General features: G+C 47.2%; 1 protein-coding gene across 10 annotated transcripts in view; it reads left to right on the top strand.

Annotated features, from left to right (window-relative positions):
- The window catches only part of PRDM2 (PR/SET domain 2), a 117032-nt gene that overhangs the window by 74038 nt on the left and 22784 nt on the right, over positions 1–20210 (top strand). For 7 of the 10 annotated variants that reach the window (XR_007470854.1, XM_012534035.3, XM_049695939.1 and 4 more), the window contains one exon: positions 4051–8419. The exons of 1 other annotated variant lie outside the window; for it this stretch is intronic. Coding sequence is in view for 7 of the 9 variants with exons in the window: in XM_012534035.3 (XP_012389489.1) it covers positions 4051–8419 (4369 nt within the window). In the remaining 2 variants the exon portion in view is untranslated. Of the gene's footprint in view, positions 1–4050; positions 11263–11391; positions 13783–20210 lie in introns of those variants that run through there. 2 more of the 10 variants (XR_007470855.1, XM_033432994.2) reach the window with 2 other exon arrangements.

Below are 20210 nucleotides of genomic sequence, written 5' to 3'. Positions count from 1 at the left end.
AAGAGTTCGTAGTGACCCAAACAGGCAGCTTTCAAAATACAGGCTGTGACTCTTTCAAAAAACATTTGCAGAAAAAAAAGAACCCCAGCAAAATACTGTGAATGCCTTTTATAATCATTTTATTAGCACTGTTTGTGGGGATGACATTCGTAAAGGATTGTAATTTTCTGTGGCATCTTACGAAGCAAGAATAGACAAATTTATTTCCCAGAGCCCTATAAAAAAAAGTTCTGCCTGCTAACAGCAGGTTTGCTAAGACGTTTGTTTGAACAATAACAAAAATACTAAAGAACCTTACTACTATTAGTGGCAGAATTAACAAGCCAACAGTCCCCTCTCCCATTCAGTAATTCAGGACAGTTATTTTTTCCTGATATAACATCAGGTCCTGTGAAAAAAAGATACTTAATATTTTGCCTGCTTGTGGTGCAGCTGGTCAGTATTTGATTGGTTCCGTACCTTGTGGTTGTCAGCTTCTCCTGCACGTTCTGTTTGGTCCTCAGAAAGTAGTCTCTATTACTGAGCAAACAGTTCAGACTCTTCCTTGTGTTTCCCAAACCACTGTTTATGTTTAAAACTCACCAGACCTCGAGTGTGGCCACGCTTTGGTTCATAGAGCCGTGCACATTTTGGTTCATATTACTTTGGGCAGTTTTAAATCTGGGATTGTTTACCAATCATAGAAAAAATACTTCCATTAAAAGAAGCCATGGATTTTGGCTAAAAATGAACTGTATAAAGAAATTTTTGAGTCTTAGAGATGTTATTTTCATTTCTGTTGTCTCATTTTGATTTTTTTTAGCAGTGTGCTGGGTCTTTGTTGAAAATGTATTTGGAAAGGGAGTTAGCTCCTAATTTGAAATACATTACTACCATCAAATGACTGGTTTCCCAGTTTGAGGAAACCTCATGCAATTTAAGAAATATGTCTGGAGGAAAGAAGGCTGGTGTCCGTTTAGAGGCAGAAACCTTAATTGCTAGTGGATGGTAGCGGTAGATGGGGAAAAAGGAAGACTGATATTCCTAGGAAACAGCAGGAGGACTAGGACGGAATCACTGAGCTTGCATTAATACCTTGCATGTGCAGAGTGTGAAAAGGTTGGCTTTTAAAACCCTTCCTTGTCCCCGGTATCCAGGCAGTCACCAAGTTTGTTTACAGGACTCTGGTAGCGTATCTCCATGATCTGACCGCTTTTTTTTCTGCCTCTTCTGCTTCTTTCCGTTTCCATCTCTCAGTGTAGGTAGCCACCCTCTCCCTTCTGATGCCACTGCATCAGTATTGGTTTTCTGCCTCTCCCCAACCCCTTGATACACACTGCAGCCAAATCTCCCAAATGGCACTCTTCTGCTTTAAAATATCTTAATGGCTCCCTGTTGCCTCCAGCTAAGTCCACACTGATTTACAGTGTGCTGCATGTTTTGATTGCTCCTGCTTGATTTTCCTCTTCTATCCTTGTCCTTCAGGTTCTGCCTGCTTAGTACTTTCTCTAAGAAGCCTCCCCTGATCAGTTAACCAAGCCGCTGGATGTTCCTCCCGTGTGCTTCTGTCCTGTACCTTGTTAACCATGTACTTCCATAAGCTTGACCATTAATTCATAGTAGTAATGTTGCCTGCTTGCCTCGCTCCTGTTAAAGTGGAGCTCTATAAGGATAAGGATCTTGGTGGCTTTATTCACCTAGTACTGATGTGTAGTAAATACTTGTCCAGTGAATAGGGGGAGAGCCAGTTAATAGAACCAGGAGAAGTCAGAGTAGCTCTGCTTCTTCTACAGACCCATTCTTAACTCTTGAGGTATCTGCAGTAAAAGGGGTATAGTTCAGCAGAGAGTTAGGTGGTCCTGTAGAGAAAGCGGCATCGTGGGCCATCCCCATCAGCGTTAAACGCTCTGTGCCAGCCCCTGTCTCAGAGGCCCTTGCTGTCCCTGTGTTTCCTTCTAGCCGCTACCCCCATTTTTCTGCTTTCCTTTACAGCTAAACTTGAGAGAGTTGCTTATAGTCTCCCTGTCTCTCCTTCCTTCTGTTCTCTTCTGAACTCCTTGAGGCCTCTGCCCCCACTACTCCGCCAAAACTGTTGTTGTCACCATCACCACAGCTCCACCGTAGCAAATGGAATGTTCAATTCTCACTCCCATCTTACCCAGCCCATTAGCAGTTCTGGACACAGCTGATCACTCCCTCCTTAGTTTAAGGGCCGCCACTCTCTTGGCTCTCCAGATACCTCCCTGGCCATTCCTCTGAACCCTGGGTACTGGAGTCATCTGGGGGACACAGCCATCCCCCCTCTTCTGTCTGCATTCGCTCTCCAAGTGACCTCGTCCAGACCCGTGCTCCAAGTGCCATTTCTAGTCTGAGGACTTAGCCATTTCTAGTCTTAGCCTCTTTTGGACCGTGAGTCATATATAACTACTTAATATCTTTACTTGGATATTTGTAAGTAAGGTACCTCAAACTTCAGTACATCCAGAGTAAACTCTAGTTTCCCCCCAACACACACAAACGCACACAGACCAGACTTGCTTTTCTCTCCGTCTAATACAGTTTAGTGAGCAGGGTAATGGCAGTTGCTGTGGAATCCTCCTTGACCCTTCCTCCTCCACCACCACCCACCGTAGTCAGTCAACAAGCACATCTTGTCAGCTTCATCTCCAAAATAATCCAGAGTCTGACGACTTCCTACCACCTCCTCAAGCCACTCTCATCTCTTCTCCTGGAGCATATAGTAGGGTTGCTTCCACCCTTGTCCACCTACAGTTTTCTGTCTTCCTCATAGCACCTGGAGTGATTCTCTTGTATTTCAGTCGATCATATATTTCTCTGTTAGAACTTTCCGATAGCTCCCTGTTTTACTCAGAGTAAAGGCCAACAGCCTACAAGCCTCTGCATGAGCTGATCTCATCTCCTGCTCTCCTTTCTCCCCCCGTATGGACCACCCCCACTCGCCCTACGGCCTCTACGACTTCTTGGCCGTTCCTTGACTACATCTAACATGCTCTTGACTCAGAGCTTATGCATTTACTGTTTCCTCTGTCCAGAGGGCTTCTGTCCCCCAGATATTTGCATGACTCATTTTCTTTAGGTGTCTGCTCGCCTGTCACCTTGCTAGCGAGTCCACCTGTGCACCATTAACCTCAGGTTGGGCTGGGCTGGATTCCTCCTGGGCACAGAGACTCAGAAGTGACTTCAGATTTCTTTTTCCTTCTCTGAGGTACTCCTGAGTCCTCCATAATTTAATCAGCCTTGGAAGAAGTGAGCTCTGAAGTTCCTTTTACATGAAAAATGATGATTGCATGATTTTGGGAAATGTTTTAGCTCTCAATATATAGTTTTAGTCAGGAGGAGGGAGAGAGAATCATTGCATTCAAGACAGACCACTGAGAATCTAACCTGGTAATATGTTTAGTAATTTTCTGGTTTCCATTCGGAATCATGAAAAATTGGAATTCATGACCATAGTATCTTGAATTTCAGTATCAACTACTCCAACACAGTTTTTTTTTTTTTTTTTTTTTGTGGTGCGCGGGCCTCTCACTGTTGTGGCCTCTCCCGTTGAGGAGCACAGGCTCCGGACGCGCAGGCTCAGCGGCCATGGCTCACGGGCCCAGCCACTCTACGGCATGTGGGATCTTCCCGGACTGGGGCACGAACCCGCGTCCCCTGCATCGGCAGGCGGACTCTCAACCACTGCGCCACCAGGGAAGCCCTCCGACACAGTTTTAAGCACTACAGTTTCTGTAAACAAAAATGTTGTTTATATGTATGCGATGAAACACAAAAGAACCTAAGCTCCTTCAGGCATTTATTGTTCACATTGTATCCTCACTGCCCACGGAGCTGCCTGGTACCGAGCAGGTGCTCTGTAAACATTTGTTGAATGAGTGAAATGGAATTTTATGCATTACAGCTTTATAACCGAGAAAGCAGAGCTGTGTGTTGTTACGACCTCCCTTACACATTTAGGGGATAAGAGAAATAACGTGAATAATGGAAACTGATCACAAGTGGCTGGTGTGTGCCCTGACTTCCATGCTTCTGCCTCCCTGTGCTTTCCAGGCCCCAGAGACGAAGACGAGAAGCCTTCCGCGTCCGCCGCCGAGCAGACGGCTGCCCTTCAGGAGGTGGTGAGTCAGGATGTGCCTCTGGAGCCTGCCCTCCCGCCCCCTGCCCAGGACCCCCAGGTGGGACCGGCCGCAGAGCTGGACGCGGCGCGTAGCGATGCGAACGACGCGGAGGAGGAAGAGGAGGAGGAGGGGGAGGAGGGGGAGCTGGACGAGGAGGAGGCGGCGGCAGCTGGCGTGCCAGGCGGGAGCGCCGCGGGAGAGCTGGAGATGCGGTGTGACGAGAGCCCAGAGGATCTGTTAGAAGAGCCACGGACTGTTCCGCTGGGCGCTCTTGAAGACTCTCCGGAGGTAGCACCTGCCGTCAGAATTCCCAAAGCTAAAGAAGAGGCCAATGGTGACGTGTTTGAAACGTTTCTGTTCCCGTGTCAGCACTGCGAGAGGAAGTTCACGACCAAACAGGGGCTGGAGCGGCACATGCACATCCACATATCCACGGTAAACCACGCCTTCAAGTGCAAGTACTGCGGGAAGGCGTTCGGCACGCAGATCAACAGGCGGCGGCACGAGCGGCGCCACGAGGCGGGGCTGAAGCGGAAGCCCAGCCTGACGCTCCGGCCACCGGAGGCCCCAGCCGATGGCAGGGCGCCTGGGGACGGCGCTCCTCCGAAGGATGACGCGCAGCCTCCCAGTCTTGGGCAAGACTCTCTGACCTTGAATTCAGAGAAGGCTTCCCAAGACACGGTAAATTCTTCTGTTGTAGAAGAGAACGGAGAAGTTAAGGAGCTTCATCCGTGCCAATACTGTAAAAAGGTTTTTGGAACTCACACCAACATGAGGCGGCATCAGCGCAGGGTCCACGAGCGTCACCTGATTCCTAAAGGTGTGCGGCGAAAAGGGGGTCTCCTCGAAGAGCAGCAGCCCCCGGCAGAGCAGGCCCCGCCCGCCCAGAGTGTCTACGTACCCAGCACAGAGCCAGAGGAGGAAGGGGAGGCAGACGACGTGTACATCATGGATATTTCTAGCAATATCTCGGAAAATTTAAATTACTACATTGATGGTAAAATTCAGACCAGCTGCAGCACCAGTAACTGTGATGTTATTGAGATGGAATCCAGTTCGGCAGACTTGTATGGTATCAACTGTCTGCTCACTCCGGTTACAGTGGAAATAACTCAAAATATAAAGACCACACAGGTCCCTATAACAGATGATCTTCCGAAAGAGCCTTCCAGCAGCACGAACAGTGAGTCCAAGAAACGGAGGACTGCCAGTCCTCCTGTGTTGCCCAGAATTAAAGCCGAGACCGAGTCTGATGCCGTAGCACCTTCGTGTTCCTTGAGCCTGCCTCTCAGCATATCAACCACAGAGGCCGTTCCGTTCCACAAAGAGAAAAATGTGTATTTGTCATCGAAGCTCAAACAACTGCTTCAAACGCAGGAGAAACTGACTCCTCCTGCAGGGATTTCAGCCACTGAAATACCTAAATTAGGTCCTGTCTGTGTGTCCACGCCTGCGTCGATGCTCCCTGTGACCTCGAGCAGGTTTAAGAGGCGGACCAGCTCTCCCCCCAGCTCTCCACAGCACAGTCCTGCCCTTCGAGACTTTGGGAAGCCGGGCGATGGGAAAGCCATGTGGACTGAGGCAGTTCTGAGTTCCAAAAAGCCCAAATTAGAAAGTCATAGCAACTCACCAGCATGGAGTTTGTCTGGGAGAGATGAGAGAGAAACTGGGAGCCCTCTAGGCTTTGATGAATATAAAGTATCTAAAGAGTGGGCAGCTAGTTCTACTTTTAGCAACGTATGCAACCAGCAGCCGCTGGATTTATCCAGTGGTGTAAAACAGAAGGCTGAGGGTACAGGCAAGGCTCCGGTCCAGTGGGAATCTGTGTTAGATCTCAGTGTGCATAGAAAGCCTAGTAGTGACTCTGAAGGCAAGGAATTCAAAGAAAACCATTCGGTGCAGCCAGCCTGCAGCGCTGCAAAGAAAAAGAAGCCAACCACCTGCATGCTACAGAAGGTCCTTCTCAATGAATACAATGGCGTCGACTTACCTGTAGAAAATGCTCCAGACGTGACCAGGAGCCCCAGTCCTTGTAAACCCCTAGATCCTCAGCTGGACCCTGACCTTGGTCCCGACTCTAGCTTACCTGCCCCTCCTGGCGAGTCTCCTCCTTCGTCACCTGCCCTGCAGACATCTTCCCTTTCTTCCGGGCAGCTGCCGCCTCTCTTGACCCCAACCAATCCCTCTTCCCCCCAGCCCTGTCCTCCTGTGTTAACTGTTGCCACCCCACCCCCTCCGCTGCTTCCCACTGTACCTCTTGCAGCCCCCTCTTCCGGGGCATCCCCTCATCCGTGTCCCTCTCCACTCTCGAACGCCACCGCACAGTCCCCACTTCCAATTCTTTCCCCAACGGTGTCTCCCTCGCCATCTCCCATTCCTTCCGTGGAGCCCCTCACGTCTGCTGCCTCACCGGGGCCTCCGACGCTCTCTTCGTCTTCCTCCTCATCTGCTTCGCCTTCGTTCTCTTCTTCGTCCTCCTCCTCTTCTCCTTCGCCACCTCCTCTCTCAGCAGTATCGTCTGTGGTTTCCTCTGGGGATAATCTGGAAGCCTCTCTGCCCATGATATCTTTTAAACAGGAGGAATTAGAGAATGAAGGTCCGAAAGCGAGGGAAGAATCCCAGTCTGCCACTGCGCGGGATATCGTTCAGGAGACATTCAACAAAAATTTTGTCTGCAACGTCTGTGAATCACCTTTCCTTTCCATTAAAGATCTAACCAAACATTTATCCATTCACGCTGAGGAATGGCCCTTCAAATGTGAATTTTGTGTGCAGCTCTTTAAGGCTAAAACTGATTTGTCAGAACATCGCTTTTTGCTTCATGGAGTTGGGAATATCTTTGTGTGTTCGGTTTGTAAAAAAGAATTTGCGTTTTTGTGCAATCTGCAGCAGCACCAGCGAGATCTCCACCCCGATACGGTGTGCACACACCATGAGTTTGAAAGTGGCACCCTGAGGCCCCAGAACTTCACAGATCCCAGCAAGGCCCACGTAGAGCATATGCAGAGTTTGCCAGAAGATCCTTTAGAAACGTCTAAAGAAGAAGAGGAGCTGAACGATTCCTCAGAAGAGCTTTACACGACCATAAAGATAATGGCTTCTGGAATAAAGACGAAAGATCCAGATGTTCGATTGGGTCTCAATCAGCATTACCCAAGCTTTAAACCACCTCCATTTCAGTACCATCACCGCAACCCCCTAGGCATTGGTGTGACGGCCACAAATTTCACTACACACAATATCCCACAGACGTTTACTACCGCCATTCGCTGCACCAAGTGTGGGAAAGGTGTGGACAACATGCCTGAGCTGCACAAACACATCCTGGCATGTGCTTCTGCTAGCGACAAGAAGAGGTATACCCCGAAGAAAAATCCAGTCCCGCTGAAACAGACTGTGCAGCCCAAAAACGGTGTGGTGGTTTTGGACAGCTCTGGGAAGAATGCCTTCAGACGAATGGGACAGCCCAAAAGACTGAACTTTAGCGTTGAGCTCAGCAAAATGTCCTCAAATAAGCTCAAGTTAAATGCGTTGAAGAAAAAAAACCAGCTTGTCCAGAAAGCCATCCTTCAGAAAAACAAGTCTGCAAAGCAGAAAGCCGACCTAAAAAATGCTCCTGAGTCGTCCTCGCACATCTGCCCGTACTGCAACAGAGAGTTCACGTACATCGGGAGCCTGAACAAGCACGCCGCTTTCAGCTGTCCCAAGAAACCCCTTTCTCCTTCCAAGAGAAAAGCTTCCCATTCATCCAAGAAAGGAGGACACCCATCACCTGCAAGTAGTGACAGGAACAACGGCAGCAGCCACCGCAGACGGACAGCGGATGCAGAGATCAAAATGCAAAGCATGCAGGCGCCTTTGGGCAAGACCAGAGCTCGCAGCTCGGGCCCTGCACAGGTCCCACCGCCCTCCTCGTCCTTCAGGTCCAAGCAGAATGTTAAATTTGCAGCTTCGGTTAAGTCCAAAAAACCAAGCTCCTCCTTAAGGAACTTAAGCCCGATACGAATGGCCAAAATGACTCACAGTGACAGCAAGAAGCCCAAGGCTGCAGCCAGGAATCATGCAGCTCAGCTCTCGGGCAAGACGTCTCGGAGCCTGCACGTGAGGGCACAGAAAAGCAGAGCTGTCTTACAGAGCAAGTCGGCCTTGGCCAGTAAGAAGCGGACAGACAGGTTCAGTGTAAAATCTAGAGAACGAAGTGGGGGGCCGATCACCCGAAGCCTGCAGCTGGCAGCTGCCGCCGACCCGAGTGAGAACAGGAGGGAGGATGGCAGCGGCAAGCAGGAGCTGAAGGACTTCAGGTAAGCGAGGCTCCAGGGCCGGAGGAATTCAGAGCTCCAGAGCGAGGGGGAGGACAGTTGGAAGAAAACACTGTCCTTGCCCAATGGCTTCTCTTCCCTTTTCCTGCACGATTTTGACATAAGCATTTAAAGGAAATAGCTGTTGCTTAAGGTGTAGGCCGGTGTGCAGGAGGGTCAGTGCTTTGGCTGTTGTAGAGATGGATACATACAGCTCTTACTTCAGGCGTAGGACTCACAAAGTGGTACAGTTTCTCTAATAGGGCCAGTTATGAATTGGATTTGAAGCCATGAAAAGCTCCCCAGAGCACCCTACTATGAAAAGGTGAAATTCTCTCAAACTTCCTTTATATCTTGGGTGGTATCCCAGTGTCACTGGTATTATTTTCTGATCATAGCTTACTTCTTATGTTAAGATGGATCATGGAGTTCATTAAAACCACAGTACAATCTGGTGTAATATTTCTGTGACTTAAGTGCAGTTCTAGCAGCTGAGACTGCTTTTTACCATTCATGCTTGCTTTTATTGTGTTTTAATTTTAAAAACTTGCCTCTTGGTTAAAATAAATCAAAACACAGCACTCTATTCCTTTTAAAAATGCCATGTGTCCTCCCACTTGCTCCTGTTCTCAGGCATAGGGTGGTAAACAGCCAGATTCCCACGGGCGGGAGGAGGAGAGAGTGCCTGCCGAAGGGCCAGAGCATGGTTCTTTCAGGTGCGGGTGGGGACGAAGGGCAGGTCACCCCGCTTGTCAGTGCCTTTGTTTCCCCGGCGTGATGCCAGAGCCCGTCTTAGCTCAGCTCTGAGGTGGTCCCACTGTTTATCCTGTGTTCTTCCTATATTAAGAACCGTTCTTGGCGACCGGTGAAAACATAGGGCAGGAGTTAAGTTTGCTCCATTGACTTCTCAGACTTCCGGAGTTAGTTCAAACGTGAGTGGAGTGCACTCTTGGTATCCTGTGGTTTCCTGAATGATGCCTACAGGTTCATCTCAGGTGAAAGTATTCATCATCAGCTAGAATTTCTGCACAGTATTTTAAAATCCTGTCCTTTCAGAGTGAGCTGCAGGACTCTAGGCTCTTGGCTATAACTTCCAGTGTCTCAGAATTCTTTGGTGTTTTAAGCAAATAGAATCAGAGTTAACTGGGAGGTGACTGCCGTTTGGAAAGGTCACGAGGGCTCAGAGATGCTGTTTATCACTGCGCATTCGATGAGGCAGAGTTCTCGGTGCTGGTGCGCCATAAGTCATGGCTGAAGATGGAGACGAGAATCATTAGCCAAGGGTTGATTGGAATGATTGACTGTAGGAATAAAGGATCAGACTTTTTTTAAAGCTACTTCATAAAAATACTAAGTAACCAGTTACGGTAGACCTTACTGACATACGTGTATACAGCGTCTTGGAGCTTAGTTAGTCCTGGTGAAAGTAAACACCTGTTTATCAGCTGTCCAGACTTCCTGCCTGTAGCAGTTTCACTGTGTACCTCCTTGTGCTCAGTCTGTTCGGGAAGTTCCAGAACAACAGGACATTCTTGGACTGTCCTTTTCAAGGTTAAACCACCCAAAACATGCCGTCATTTTCATGGACTGTACTAAAAAACGTTTCCCAGGTGGTTGATGCTTTAGAATGTATATGTGTATTCTCCTTTGTTTCCGATAGTATCTGAAAGAATCACTTATTTTGTACTGGATCCCATTTATACAGTTCAAGGGTAAAGTTGATAAGAAAAAATTAACGTACTATAAAGGAAAACTCTCTGAGTGAAGTTCATCCAGGGCTTTTGAAGAACCCTTAAGACTGCAAAGGACTGAAGTGCCTAATAAAATTGTGTCTCTATTCTTTGCTCCACTTAGTTTTAATTATTTTGCTTTGTTTGAAAGTTAACATTGCTGGAATGAAATTTGGCCTGAAAGGAAACAAGGAACGAACAGTTCAGAAGACACGGGTATTATTCTGACTGTAGATGGTAGCAGCAGGCTTCCGTGACCATAAACTTGGGAAGTATTTTTGGGAATTACAGAATGAGCGTTCAGGGGCATCATATTTGGATCATCTGGGCAGAAGAGTGGGCGATTCTTCAGAGAGTTCTTAGTACCTTGTAGTGAATTTGGTATAAAGCCGGGATCCTAGGCACAGGCCTGGGGGTGTGATGGTCCATCGGTGTCAGCCCAGGGCTCTTAGTGGAGGCTTTGTCCTTTTCCACGTTTGTTGTACTGCACTGGCAAGGAGTTGCTCTAACTAGTCTTCTTCCCTTTTCAGTATATTTCTATTTGTAAATTTTATTCAGGGGTGATTTCGTAGCACAGGTTTGGAAATATCCACTTTCACTCTGGTTTTCAGTGATTTCGCTGTCCTTGCTCCATTGCATGTTTGAGGACTTACCCCGGGCCTGGCAGCGCACCCTTTCCCTGTGTGTTTGATCATAACTGTGATTAAGGGCTAGTCCTCGGCACTCAGACGTTTTACATTCAAATGCCAGTTTAGGATTCCACAGATTTTCAAGTATACACTTGCAGTCAGCCGTGAGAACGACGTCAGTTTTCCATTCTACACCGAGAGCTCAGCAGAATTTGCCGTTTGGTCATTTCCTGTAGCACAAGCCATTGTGCCAATCCGGGTGTGAAAAAGGCGTGTGCTCCAAATCCTTTTCTTAGGACAAAGCCGCAGAGACATACCACCGACTAGATTCTCCTGTTACAGCTCTTAATCCAGCGAACGCTGTGTCGGGCTCACCTTCCGCGGGTCGGGTTGGAGCCCACCTGTGGCTTGTCGGTGGGACTGCATTTAGAGCTGGTGGCTGAGGGCTCACTTCCACGGACTGTAAGACAGAAAGATAAGGAAAGAGGTACATTTTCTACTCCCTTCTCACCCATCTTTGCTCTTTGTAAATCCCAAGGCATTTTTACATTCTTCAGCGCTGCTTCTCCAGCAGCTTTTCTTGTTGTTGTTGTTTAATACTGTGTTCCCATTGCAGCCAGTTAAGGACACGTAAATAAGTGATGGAGAAGCAGAACGAAATTCCAGACCAAGCTTTTCCATTTACCGTGAAATGGGCTAAAAAAACCAAAATGGTGCTGATTTCTCCCATACCATCTCCACCACATCACTCCAGGGAGACTGTCTGCGTCCCTCTCAGCATGTCTCTTTTGCGCGGGACACCCACGTTCCCACACACCTTCCGAGTCATCCTGTTGCTGTCTTAACATTCGTCCCATGGTCTTCCCACCTTTTCTTTACCGTGGTCAGTTCATACAAGGTTGTGTTATGTTGTCGTTTATCTTCAGTTTTCTTATTTTCTAGGAACTTCCTGTAGAAAAGCCCCCCAAACAAAACAAACCTTAATTGACTAAATAAAGATAATGCATGCTCAACTTAGGATAAGCACTACGGCAAAGCATACGAAATCTACCAAGCTTGCAAGACCAGTTGAAGCTGACTCAGAAACCCTAACACACAGCCGATTGCCAGTGAGTGGGCTTCTTGTTGCCCTGGTTAGAGTCAGGCATCCGCTTCTTCGCTGGCGCCCAACACACGTGCTGGGCTCACAGGCGATTAAGATGCACAGAGGAGGGCGCTATAGGACAGGCTAGCTGACCTGGCCCCTCATCACAGGACTGGTAACTCAGACCTGAGCATGGCCCTGGCTTTTGGCACAGAGCAGAGAAAGGAATGAGTTGAACCTAATCTTGCAAAGCAAGTTCTCTGTTTTATCAGTAGTTTGTTGTAGATTTCAGGGATGACGGATTCTGATGCACTCGTTTTATAATGTTTTGGTCACACCAGCTCTTGATGCCTTTCCTTTAAATGAATTGTAGACAGAGGCATTTAGCTTCTTTCTTAGCCTGTTTCTTTTTGTTGTTGCTGTTGTTGTTGTTTTATCACAAGCCGATTGCCAGCATAATGGAGAGGAAACCAGATTGGATATGGACTCTTTTTTATGCCTCTTCCAGTGTCATGTTTATATATCCAAATGGACATTATCCTCTCAGATTATTATCTGGCACTAATTTATAACTGTTGTATTATCGGAGACGGTAGCAATATTATCAGTGCCCAGGATACATCACAGGCCTGTATAGATGTATGTCTACACCTAAGGGTAAATGAATTCACTTATCAGGTTTTACACATCAGTCTCTAATATAGAGATTTAAACAGCCCAACGGATTGGCCTATTTCTGAGTATACAAGTGTCATTTCTCCACGCATTATTATATGCCTGCCCTCTAATTAATGACGGAGTTGGTGGACAATGGCTAAGTTTTATTCGTGTTGTTTTTTTTTGTTGTTGTTGTTGTTCTCAACTTTAAAAGTAATCTACCTCTTAAAATTTGTAGTTTAATACTTGTTTGGTGAATTTGTGCCACTTTAACCCTTTCACTATCATTCCCATTTTGTTACACTTCTGTTATGGGGACTTTATGTTGAAATATTGTATAAAGCATTTGTAGCAGTTTAAAAATAAAATATTTAAAATTATTTAAATTGTTTTGGACGCTTCAATTGTATTATATGTGATTTACATTTTACATTTTGTTTGAGTTGTTAATCTGGAGAGTGTTCTTGTATTGAAGTTTGCTGTTAGTAATTTTATTGTTTCTTGTTGCAGAGTGATATAAAAGACTATTCTAATGAAAACATTAAAATTTACAAATTGACATACAAAAGGGGTTGTCCGTTGATTTTAACCAACGTAGCCTTGAGAGAGAGAGAGAGGTTAATTATAGACAGACAAGTTAAGAGTGGTGTTTGCTATTTTTCCCCTTCCAGCATGAAATAAATCATTTGAGCTTGTCAGATGTACAGAAAGTTTTCTTATGCTGTTGCTAGCAAGCACTTACTGACGGGGGAATTCAAATGATGCATTTTATATCATTGTAACCAATAAAAAACTTTCTAAAAGCTGTGGAAGGACTGTATTTTGTACATCATTGGGAGCAGTTAAGGGGGAAAATGAAGGTGCGTGTGGGAGGGGTGCTCACAGGCTGCATCTCTAAAGTGCAGTTGTCGAGCCCCACGGCCGACCTCTTCCCACTTGTTTCTGTTTGGCATTGATTGAATATTTGTGAATTCACATCGCTTCCATACCGCCTAGAGAGTAGACGTGCAGTTGGACGGTGGTGCTAAGAAGTGCGTGGAGAACTTACTTTGGTAAGAGTGAAATAATTTCCTGTATGGGGTGTCAGTTTCCTCTGTGCTTGTGACCAGTTCGCTCTGGTCTGGAGGTTTTTATATTTATGGCTCCCCTGAAGAATGAAACAAAGTTGTTGTAACATTTGTATTAGGTTGATATGGAATTGCTGTTTGTTTGTTTGTGTTCTTAAAGATTAAAAATGGCTGAAACAAGCAGTTTATTCATAAAGTCCTACGTGGGACCACTTGTCCTCATTTTTTTTCTCCGCCTGTGCCCTTCCTGCTCGGAACGGTGGTGAAGCTGAAGGTGCGGTCAGCCTCCCTCAGCGAGATGTGTTCACACTTGTGGCTTACGGATTCCTACCTTAGGAAACCCCAGAAGGGTTGTGGGCAGGTGTATGGGAGGAAGAGGCAGAGGTACGGAGCGGCTCTCAGCGTTAGCTGTATAAATGTTCTAGAAACTGAGCGCTGGGCACGCACAGCACCCGGGGAGGAGCCGGACGCTATGAGCTGGAAAGGGCGCTGCTCTGGGAACCAGGGACACCTGTCCCTCCAGGGCTCTAACAAGCTCCTCCTCCGTCCCTGCCTCGCTGGCTTAGCCTCGGGTAGGTATTTTGCCTCAAGGTTGTTAGTTCCTGGTCTGCCCAAAGTGGGGAGTGGACAAGGTGGTCCCGAGTTTTCCTTCTAGCCGGAAGCCTTCTTCCCAGGCTGCGGACGCTGACATTTCCTCGGGTCTGAAAGAGCAGGGTGAGGTCTGTTGTGTCACCCCCGTTCTTACAGCAGGGCCTGGATGTGGCAGCACCCACATACTCAGTTGAGGAGTCCCCAAGCAGGTGGTCAGCTCCCTCTCGACAGGAATGAGCTGCCCCAGTTTGGTTGCTTTACTCTTCACAGAGTTAAACATTTTGAAAAATTTAGAAAGCTCGTAACTAAAGCCTTGTGTCCCTGCAGCTAACACTTTGAAAGATCTGTCAGTGTCTCTAGGCTGGCTGTTTTAATTTGGATGTTACAGGTACTTTCTAGCAAAATGTTTTACAAAATCACATTAATTTATCGAGCACCTACTGAGGTGATTAGGTTACATCAGTGGACCAGAATCCCAGCCTTTGTGAAGCTTATATTTGCGTGGTGCCTTTTTTTTTTTTAAACACTTCATATCCAAAACCTCCCTCACTCTGTCACAGTTCTCCCAAGTCTGGGTGGTCAAGAAGGTGCTTCTACCTTAATATTTGAGGGCAGATATCTAGATAACTGCTGACGTTTAATACTTACGTTAAAGCGACTCTTCTAAAATTATATCTTAATGCATTCGATATTTGATTTCTTGTCGATTTTGATTTGATATCAGGCCTCACTTTGAATCGATTGGCTTATATCCTTTAAGTACGGGGGGGGGGGTGAGGAAAAGGGTAACTCGGATATAAAGGCCACGTATAAAGTAGTCCAAAAACCAGGCCGATGGTTAAGGAAAACGGTTTGCCATCTCTGTCATTTTTTTGGACACCTAAAGTATCCCCACACCCACCCCAGGTAACTTCATTGCACACGGAAGAACTTCAGAATTCATGTGGGATAATCATAACGAATGTGTGTAGCTCTTAATTGCTGAAGGACTTGAGTGTTCTCATTTGAGCCTCAAGTGCCTCGACATTTACAGTCGCCCTGCTCTAGGATTAAAAGAAAGAAGAAGATCCAGATTGGTGAGAAGGGTGACATCCAAATTACCACTGAAACTCTTTACAGACTAAAATATCAAAAAAAAAAAAAAAAAGTTGAGAGGAACAAAACTTGAGGTTCGAGTGGGTGTGATGTAGGGAAAATGTGGAGCTGCTCATTGGCCGATCCCTTCCGTCAGATGCCTGGAGTCCTGTTTGGTACCGCCCAAGGGCCCACCTGGACCCCTGCTCCACCCGGCCCAGGCCACACCGGGCCCTTTGGTTCTCCCACTGCCCTCCCTCGTGCTGCTTCCTCTCCAAGAGGTGTTGAAACGATCTGTTAAGCTCTGGGGGGAACCTGACATAGCCTTCGGGTGCTTTCTGTGTGGGAGGTACTGAGCAAAGCGTTTTTCAAACTTGATGACAACCCCCTGAGGCTGGTATCATTTACAGATGGGGAAACAGACCCGGGGGGAAACGAGTTTTGTTCAGAGGTCACACAGTTCTCGAGTGGAAGGCTGGGATTTGAACTGCCTCCAAGCTGTACCGTCCTATTGATCTTTTTTGTAGTTTCTTTTTTGAAAGCTTCATTTCCTCTCGATGTAGGATACAGGCCTTGATATCTTCTCTAGTGAGGGCTTTCCCGGCATTGGTGAACAAGTAGAATCATCCCTTCTCTGTAAGGCTTCTTCCTGATACAGCAGGACTGTTGATTAGTGTGGAGCTGCCTGGGAACGTTCACGTCTAGTTCACTCTTTTTACTGTGGGACATGCTTCTACCTCCATCATAGACCTTTCAGGTTCAACTGGCTTTGTAGACCAGTCTGATTAGTCAACAAAACGCTGTTTAATAGAAATCAAGCGCATGATAATAATATGCTTTGATTCTGGAAGTGTTGGTCGCCAGGAGTATCCTCAGATGTGACTTAAGAACCTTGACCTGTTGGGCCAAAACCAAAGTCTGTCGGGGCTTGCCCTGCCACCTTGGCACATAGTCCATTGCGTGCAGAATGGAAGGTTAGGTTTCTGCCAAAAGTGAAGTTGCTTGTAAAGTATAGGATTAGAGCCTGGAGGGTGCGTGTAGGTTTTATTTACTTTCTGGATGAAGAATAAGAATTGGAAAAACCATCGTGATGCTGCGTTAAATTATTAGCCGTTGCAAAAGTTACATTCAGTCATGAGCCATTAAAAGGGGCTTGGATACACTTACTAGAGTAAACTTGCCGAACCATTGGGGTGATAGGATTTGTATGAGCTTCTGTTTTCTGCCTCACTTGGACCAGCTGGATTCCTTTTCCACTGTCTCTTATAGAAAGCGAGCTGAAATTCAGGTGGGTGGTTCAGAGAACATAAGCCTTTAATGGAAGAAGTTTGTGCCTAAGTGTGCCTTCCCGTGTCCAGCTTATAATCCACAGCAGGAAGCCAGACAACGGACGGTTTTGAAGATTCCTTGAGAGGCGCGCCCCGAGTTACTCAGTGGGGTGTTAACTTCAGTCATGACAGAAAGCTACAGGCAGAATTTAAAGTATCGGTTTAGGTCCTGAATCAGAACGTATTTAAGCTGAGAACATTTCCATATCAGTGTGTAGATAGGAGCCTACTGCATTAATACGGAGTTCTGCTTGGATGACTGCTGAGTCTTACCATGAAATCTAGATATAAATTTTAAGTAGAAAACGTTTTTTAAAAGACCTACAATTTGTTTCGCAGGTAAGTTAATAATAGAAGGGGATTTAGGCCTTAGGATACAATTGTGGCAGTTTTAATTTTTTAAGTTAAAGTAGAATTTCAGTTTAAAATTGCATTTGTTTTAGTATTTAATACTTGCCAAAAACACAACATTTTAATACTCTCTATTGGAATGAAGTTATTTAAAACTCATATGGATTTGATTTTCCTTGCAGTAACATTCTCTTCTCACTTGCTTTTTATAATCACATCCAATCCTTGCCAGCCCAGCTCGAGTTGAGGCACATTTTCAGATGGCTTCTATTTCCAAGCTATTATTGGACCTGTGAGTTCAGGGACATTCTCCTGTAGTGATTCAGTCGGTCAGCCATTCAGAAAACATCTTTAATGATCAGCCTGGATCATGAAGGTGTTGGTCTGTAGATCTGATGGACTCTGTCCTGTGTACGAGGGTGTTCAGAGGACCTTGGGGTGTAGCTGGCCACCATGGAGGAGCTGAGGGTGCTCCTGGCTGTTCCTACCCGTCGGGCACTAACTCCTCGGGAGCTCTCCCACCACTTGAGGGAGAGCAGTTGTCCCCATGTACAGACAAATTGACCGAGTCTGAGAGAGGCCACGGCACCTGCATTATGTCCCACAGCTGTAAATGGGGACCCCAAACCCGGCCGTCCGCCTCCAGAGCCATGCTCTTGGCTGCCATGTGAAGCAACCTAATTCACCGTGCCCTTGGGTTTGACGCCATTACCGCGTCCCCCAAGTGATCAGTGCTGATGTCATCACCCACGACGGGGTTCTGCTGTAGAGAGGCTGGGTAGCCTACTGGGAACAAACACTGGCCTCGAACTCCTAGCCACCTGAGTTTTAATGCCCTGGCTTCCGAACGTTTATCACTGAGGGGTGGGGCACGCTGCTGGCTGGGCCCCAGGCTTCTGGTTATGTGAGCGGTCGGGCTAGAGGAGGGCACGTGTATTCCCAGTGAGAACTCAGGAGATGACGACTGTGGTGGCGGTGTGGTGACGATCAGTGACCACTGTCTAGTGACCGGGGCTCGAGTCTCACAGTGATAGCGCCGGGGAGGCCCCGCTGAGGAAACCGACAGGGTGTGGTAACCGTCCCCGGTGGAAAGAGCCAGAGCATGGACGGTGGTGATCGCTGAGGAACTTCTGGAAGAGGCTGCAGAAGAAACTGCTCATGTGTTCAGAGGCCCAGAAGGAAAAAAAAGATTCCTTCATGGAAAATGACAAACCTCGGTTTATGTTAGTTTTAGAGAATGGTGGTTACTGTCTTTGGGGAGAATAGAGCTTTTTTCAGAATTTTAGAAACACTCCCAAAGGCTTCCAGGATGGTCTTAGCCCTCCGTCTGGTCCCAGGCAAAGTGAATGAGCCTGGGGCACCTGAGGGTGCCTGGCCTCCTGCGAACCCCTCAGGGTTTTGCTGTGACTTCATTTCAGGCATTGGGATGTAGGTAAGGGCACTGATGGGCCCTACACCCGGAGCCGCTGATTACCTGTCTATCCCGACCATCCGATCGGAAGGACTGCCCTTGTTCGTCCCTCTGCATCTCCTCACTCTGCTCTCCTGTTCTTGGAGGGACTTCACTCATCCGTACGTTCTGTTCTCGACTTGTTAGGGAGGTTTATTAAATGTCCCCCTCCTAGAATGAAAGTTCTCCCTGGGCGGGAACTTTGTTTCGTTCACTGCTGCATTTCCAACATCTCCCACAGTGCCTGCCATGTAGTAGCCGCTCAGTAAGTAACTTGCTGAATAAAATACTTGAATCCTGGCTCTACCACTTATTAGCTTTGTAATGTTGGGCAAGTTACTTAACCTTTCTGAGCCACGGCTTTCCTTTCTGTAAATGGCAATAACAGTCTATCTGACCAGGAAGGACGGTTGTGAAGACTGCAGCCATGCCTGCCCTAGGATGTGCTGCTGTTCCTATTGAGAGGCGTCTTCCTGAGCCTCAGCGTGAATCTGATTGACAGTTACGTCTGCTGCTCAGAGCTGACTTTTGCCACGTATGAGATTTCGTGGTCGCACAGATGACAGTGGCCGGAACCTTCCTTCATCGTCTCTTGCCTCCGCCCAGAGAGGAGGAGCTCAAGCATCCCCAAGTCCTGGTTCTGCTGCCAGTGACCCCAGGGCCCTTTGCTGTGTTTCAGCCAGGCCTGTGCTGTTCATATGCCCACCATAGCGCTCTCCTTCTCCCATCAGATGAGAATGAGCCATAGAACAGGAGATCATTTTTCAAATCACAACGAGAAAAAGAGATGATGATTATTCTGCCGTCTTTCCATATAACTTTATTTCCCTTGGTTTTGAATTTCAGAGTCAAGATATAAATTTTTAAAGCTAGGTTCAGAAGAAGACACTTCCTTAGCTCTGTGAAACCATGACCACTTAAACAAGGGACCCCGGTTCATTGAAATAATCGTATAAGAATGGTCACTGATGTTTTAAAGCGCTTACTAGCCACAGTTTTCAGGGCTTTACACATACTGCCCCATTTAATCATTGCAGCAGCCCTATGAAATAAAATACTTCCATGTTCTCCCATTTTACATATGGGGAAAGTGCAGCACAGAGGTTAAGGAATTGGCTTGAGGTCATAGCTAGGAAAAGGGGAGCCCGGAAATGAGTCCAGCAGTCTGGCTCCATTTCTGAATTGGGAGTCTCTCCTGCCCCTCACCCACAGATCTGGGAGTGAGTTCATGCCTGGTTCACCACCTTTAAGGAGCGGGGAGACGTGGCCTGTTAGTACGTAGTTGCCCGGGGAAGCACCGGCTAATCCGAAGGAATCAAAACATGCTGGAGGTGAACACAGGTCTTGGTCCTTCCTGGTCGAGTCCAATTTGTAAGTTCTTGGGAGACCACAGGGAATGGTTTCAGCCAGGCCGGTGTGCTCACGTACCAGCTTTGTTAGGAAGGGAGCAGATCCAGGTACTGACTCATCCAGAGCATTAAACCTTGTTCCCTGGTGTGAACTTTTTTCTTTTTTTTTTCTGTTTTCATAGCAGTCTTTCCAAGCCATGGTTGGCAAGTCGGTTTCCATTTGTGCAAGGGGAGCAGCTGCCTGGGGGTGCTGTGAGCTGGATTCCCAGGCGGGGTCCCCTTCAGGAATACAGGGCGGGCCGAGTGCCCGGGGTCCGCCTTGGACACGGGAAGGGCAATGGCTCTGTTGCACAGGCGTTTGCTGTCTGAGGTCTAACGTATCTGCTACTTCCCTTGCTTTTAAAAAGTACACGGGACATAATTTCACCTTTCCTGGAAGGCTCAAGGTGACCGTCAGTTCATACTTTGTTGTGGCGAAGCGACA

The sequence above is a fragment of the Orcinus orca genome, chromosome 1, assembly GCF_937001465.1.
Source record: "Orcinus orca chromosome 1, mOrcOrc1.1, whole genome shotgun sequence".
NCBI classification, from domain to species: Eukaryota; Metazoa; Chordata; class Mammalia; order Artiodactyla; family Delphinidae; genus Orcinus; species Orcinus orca.
This window is presented reverse-complemented; position numbering and strand designations above follow the sequence as displayed.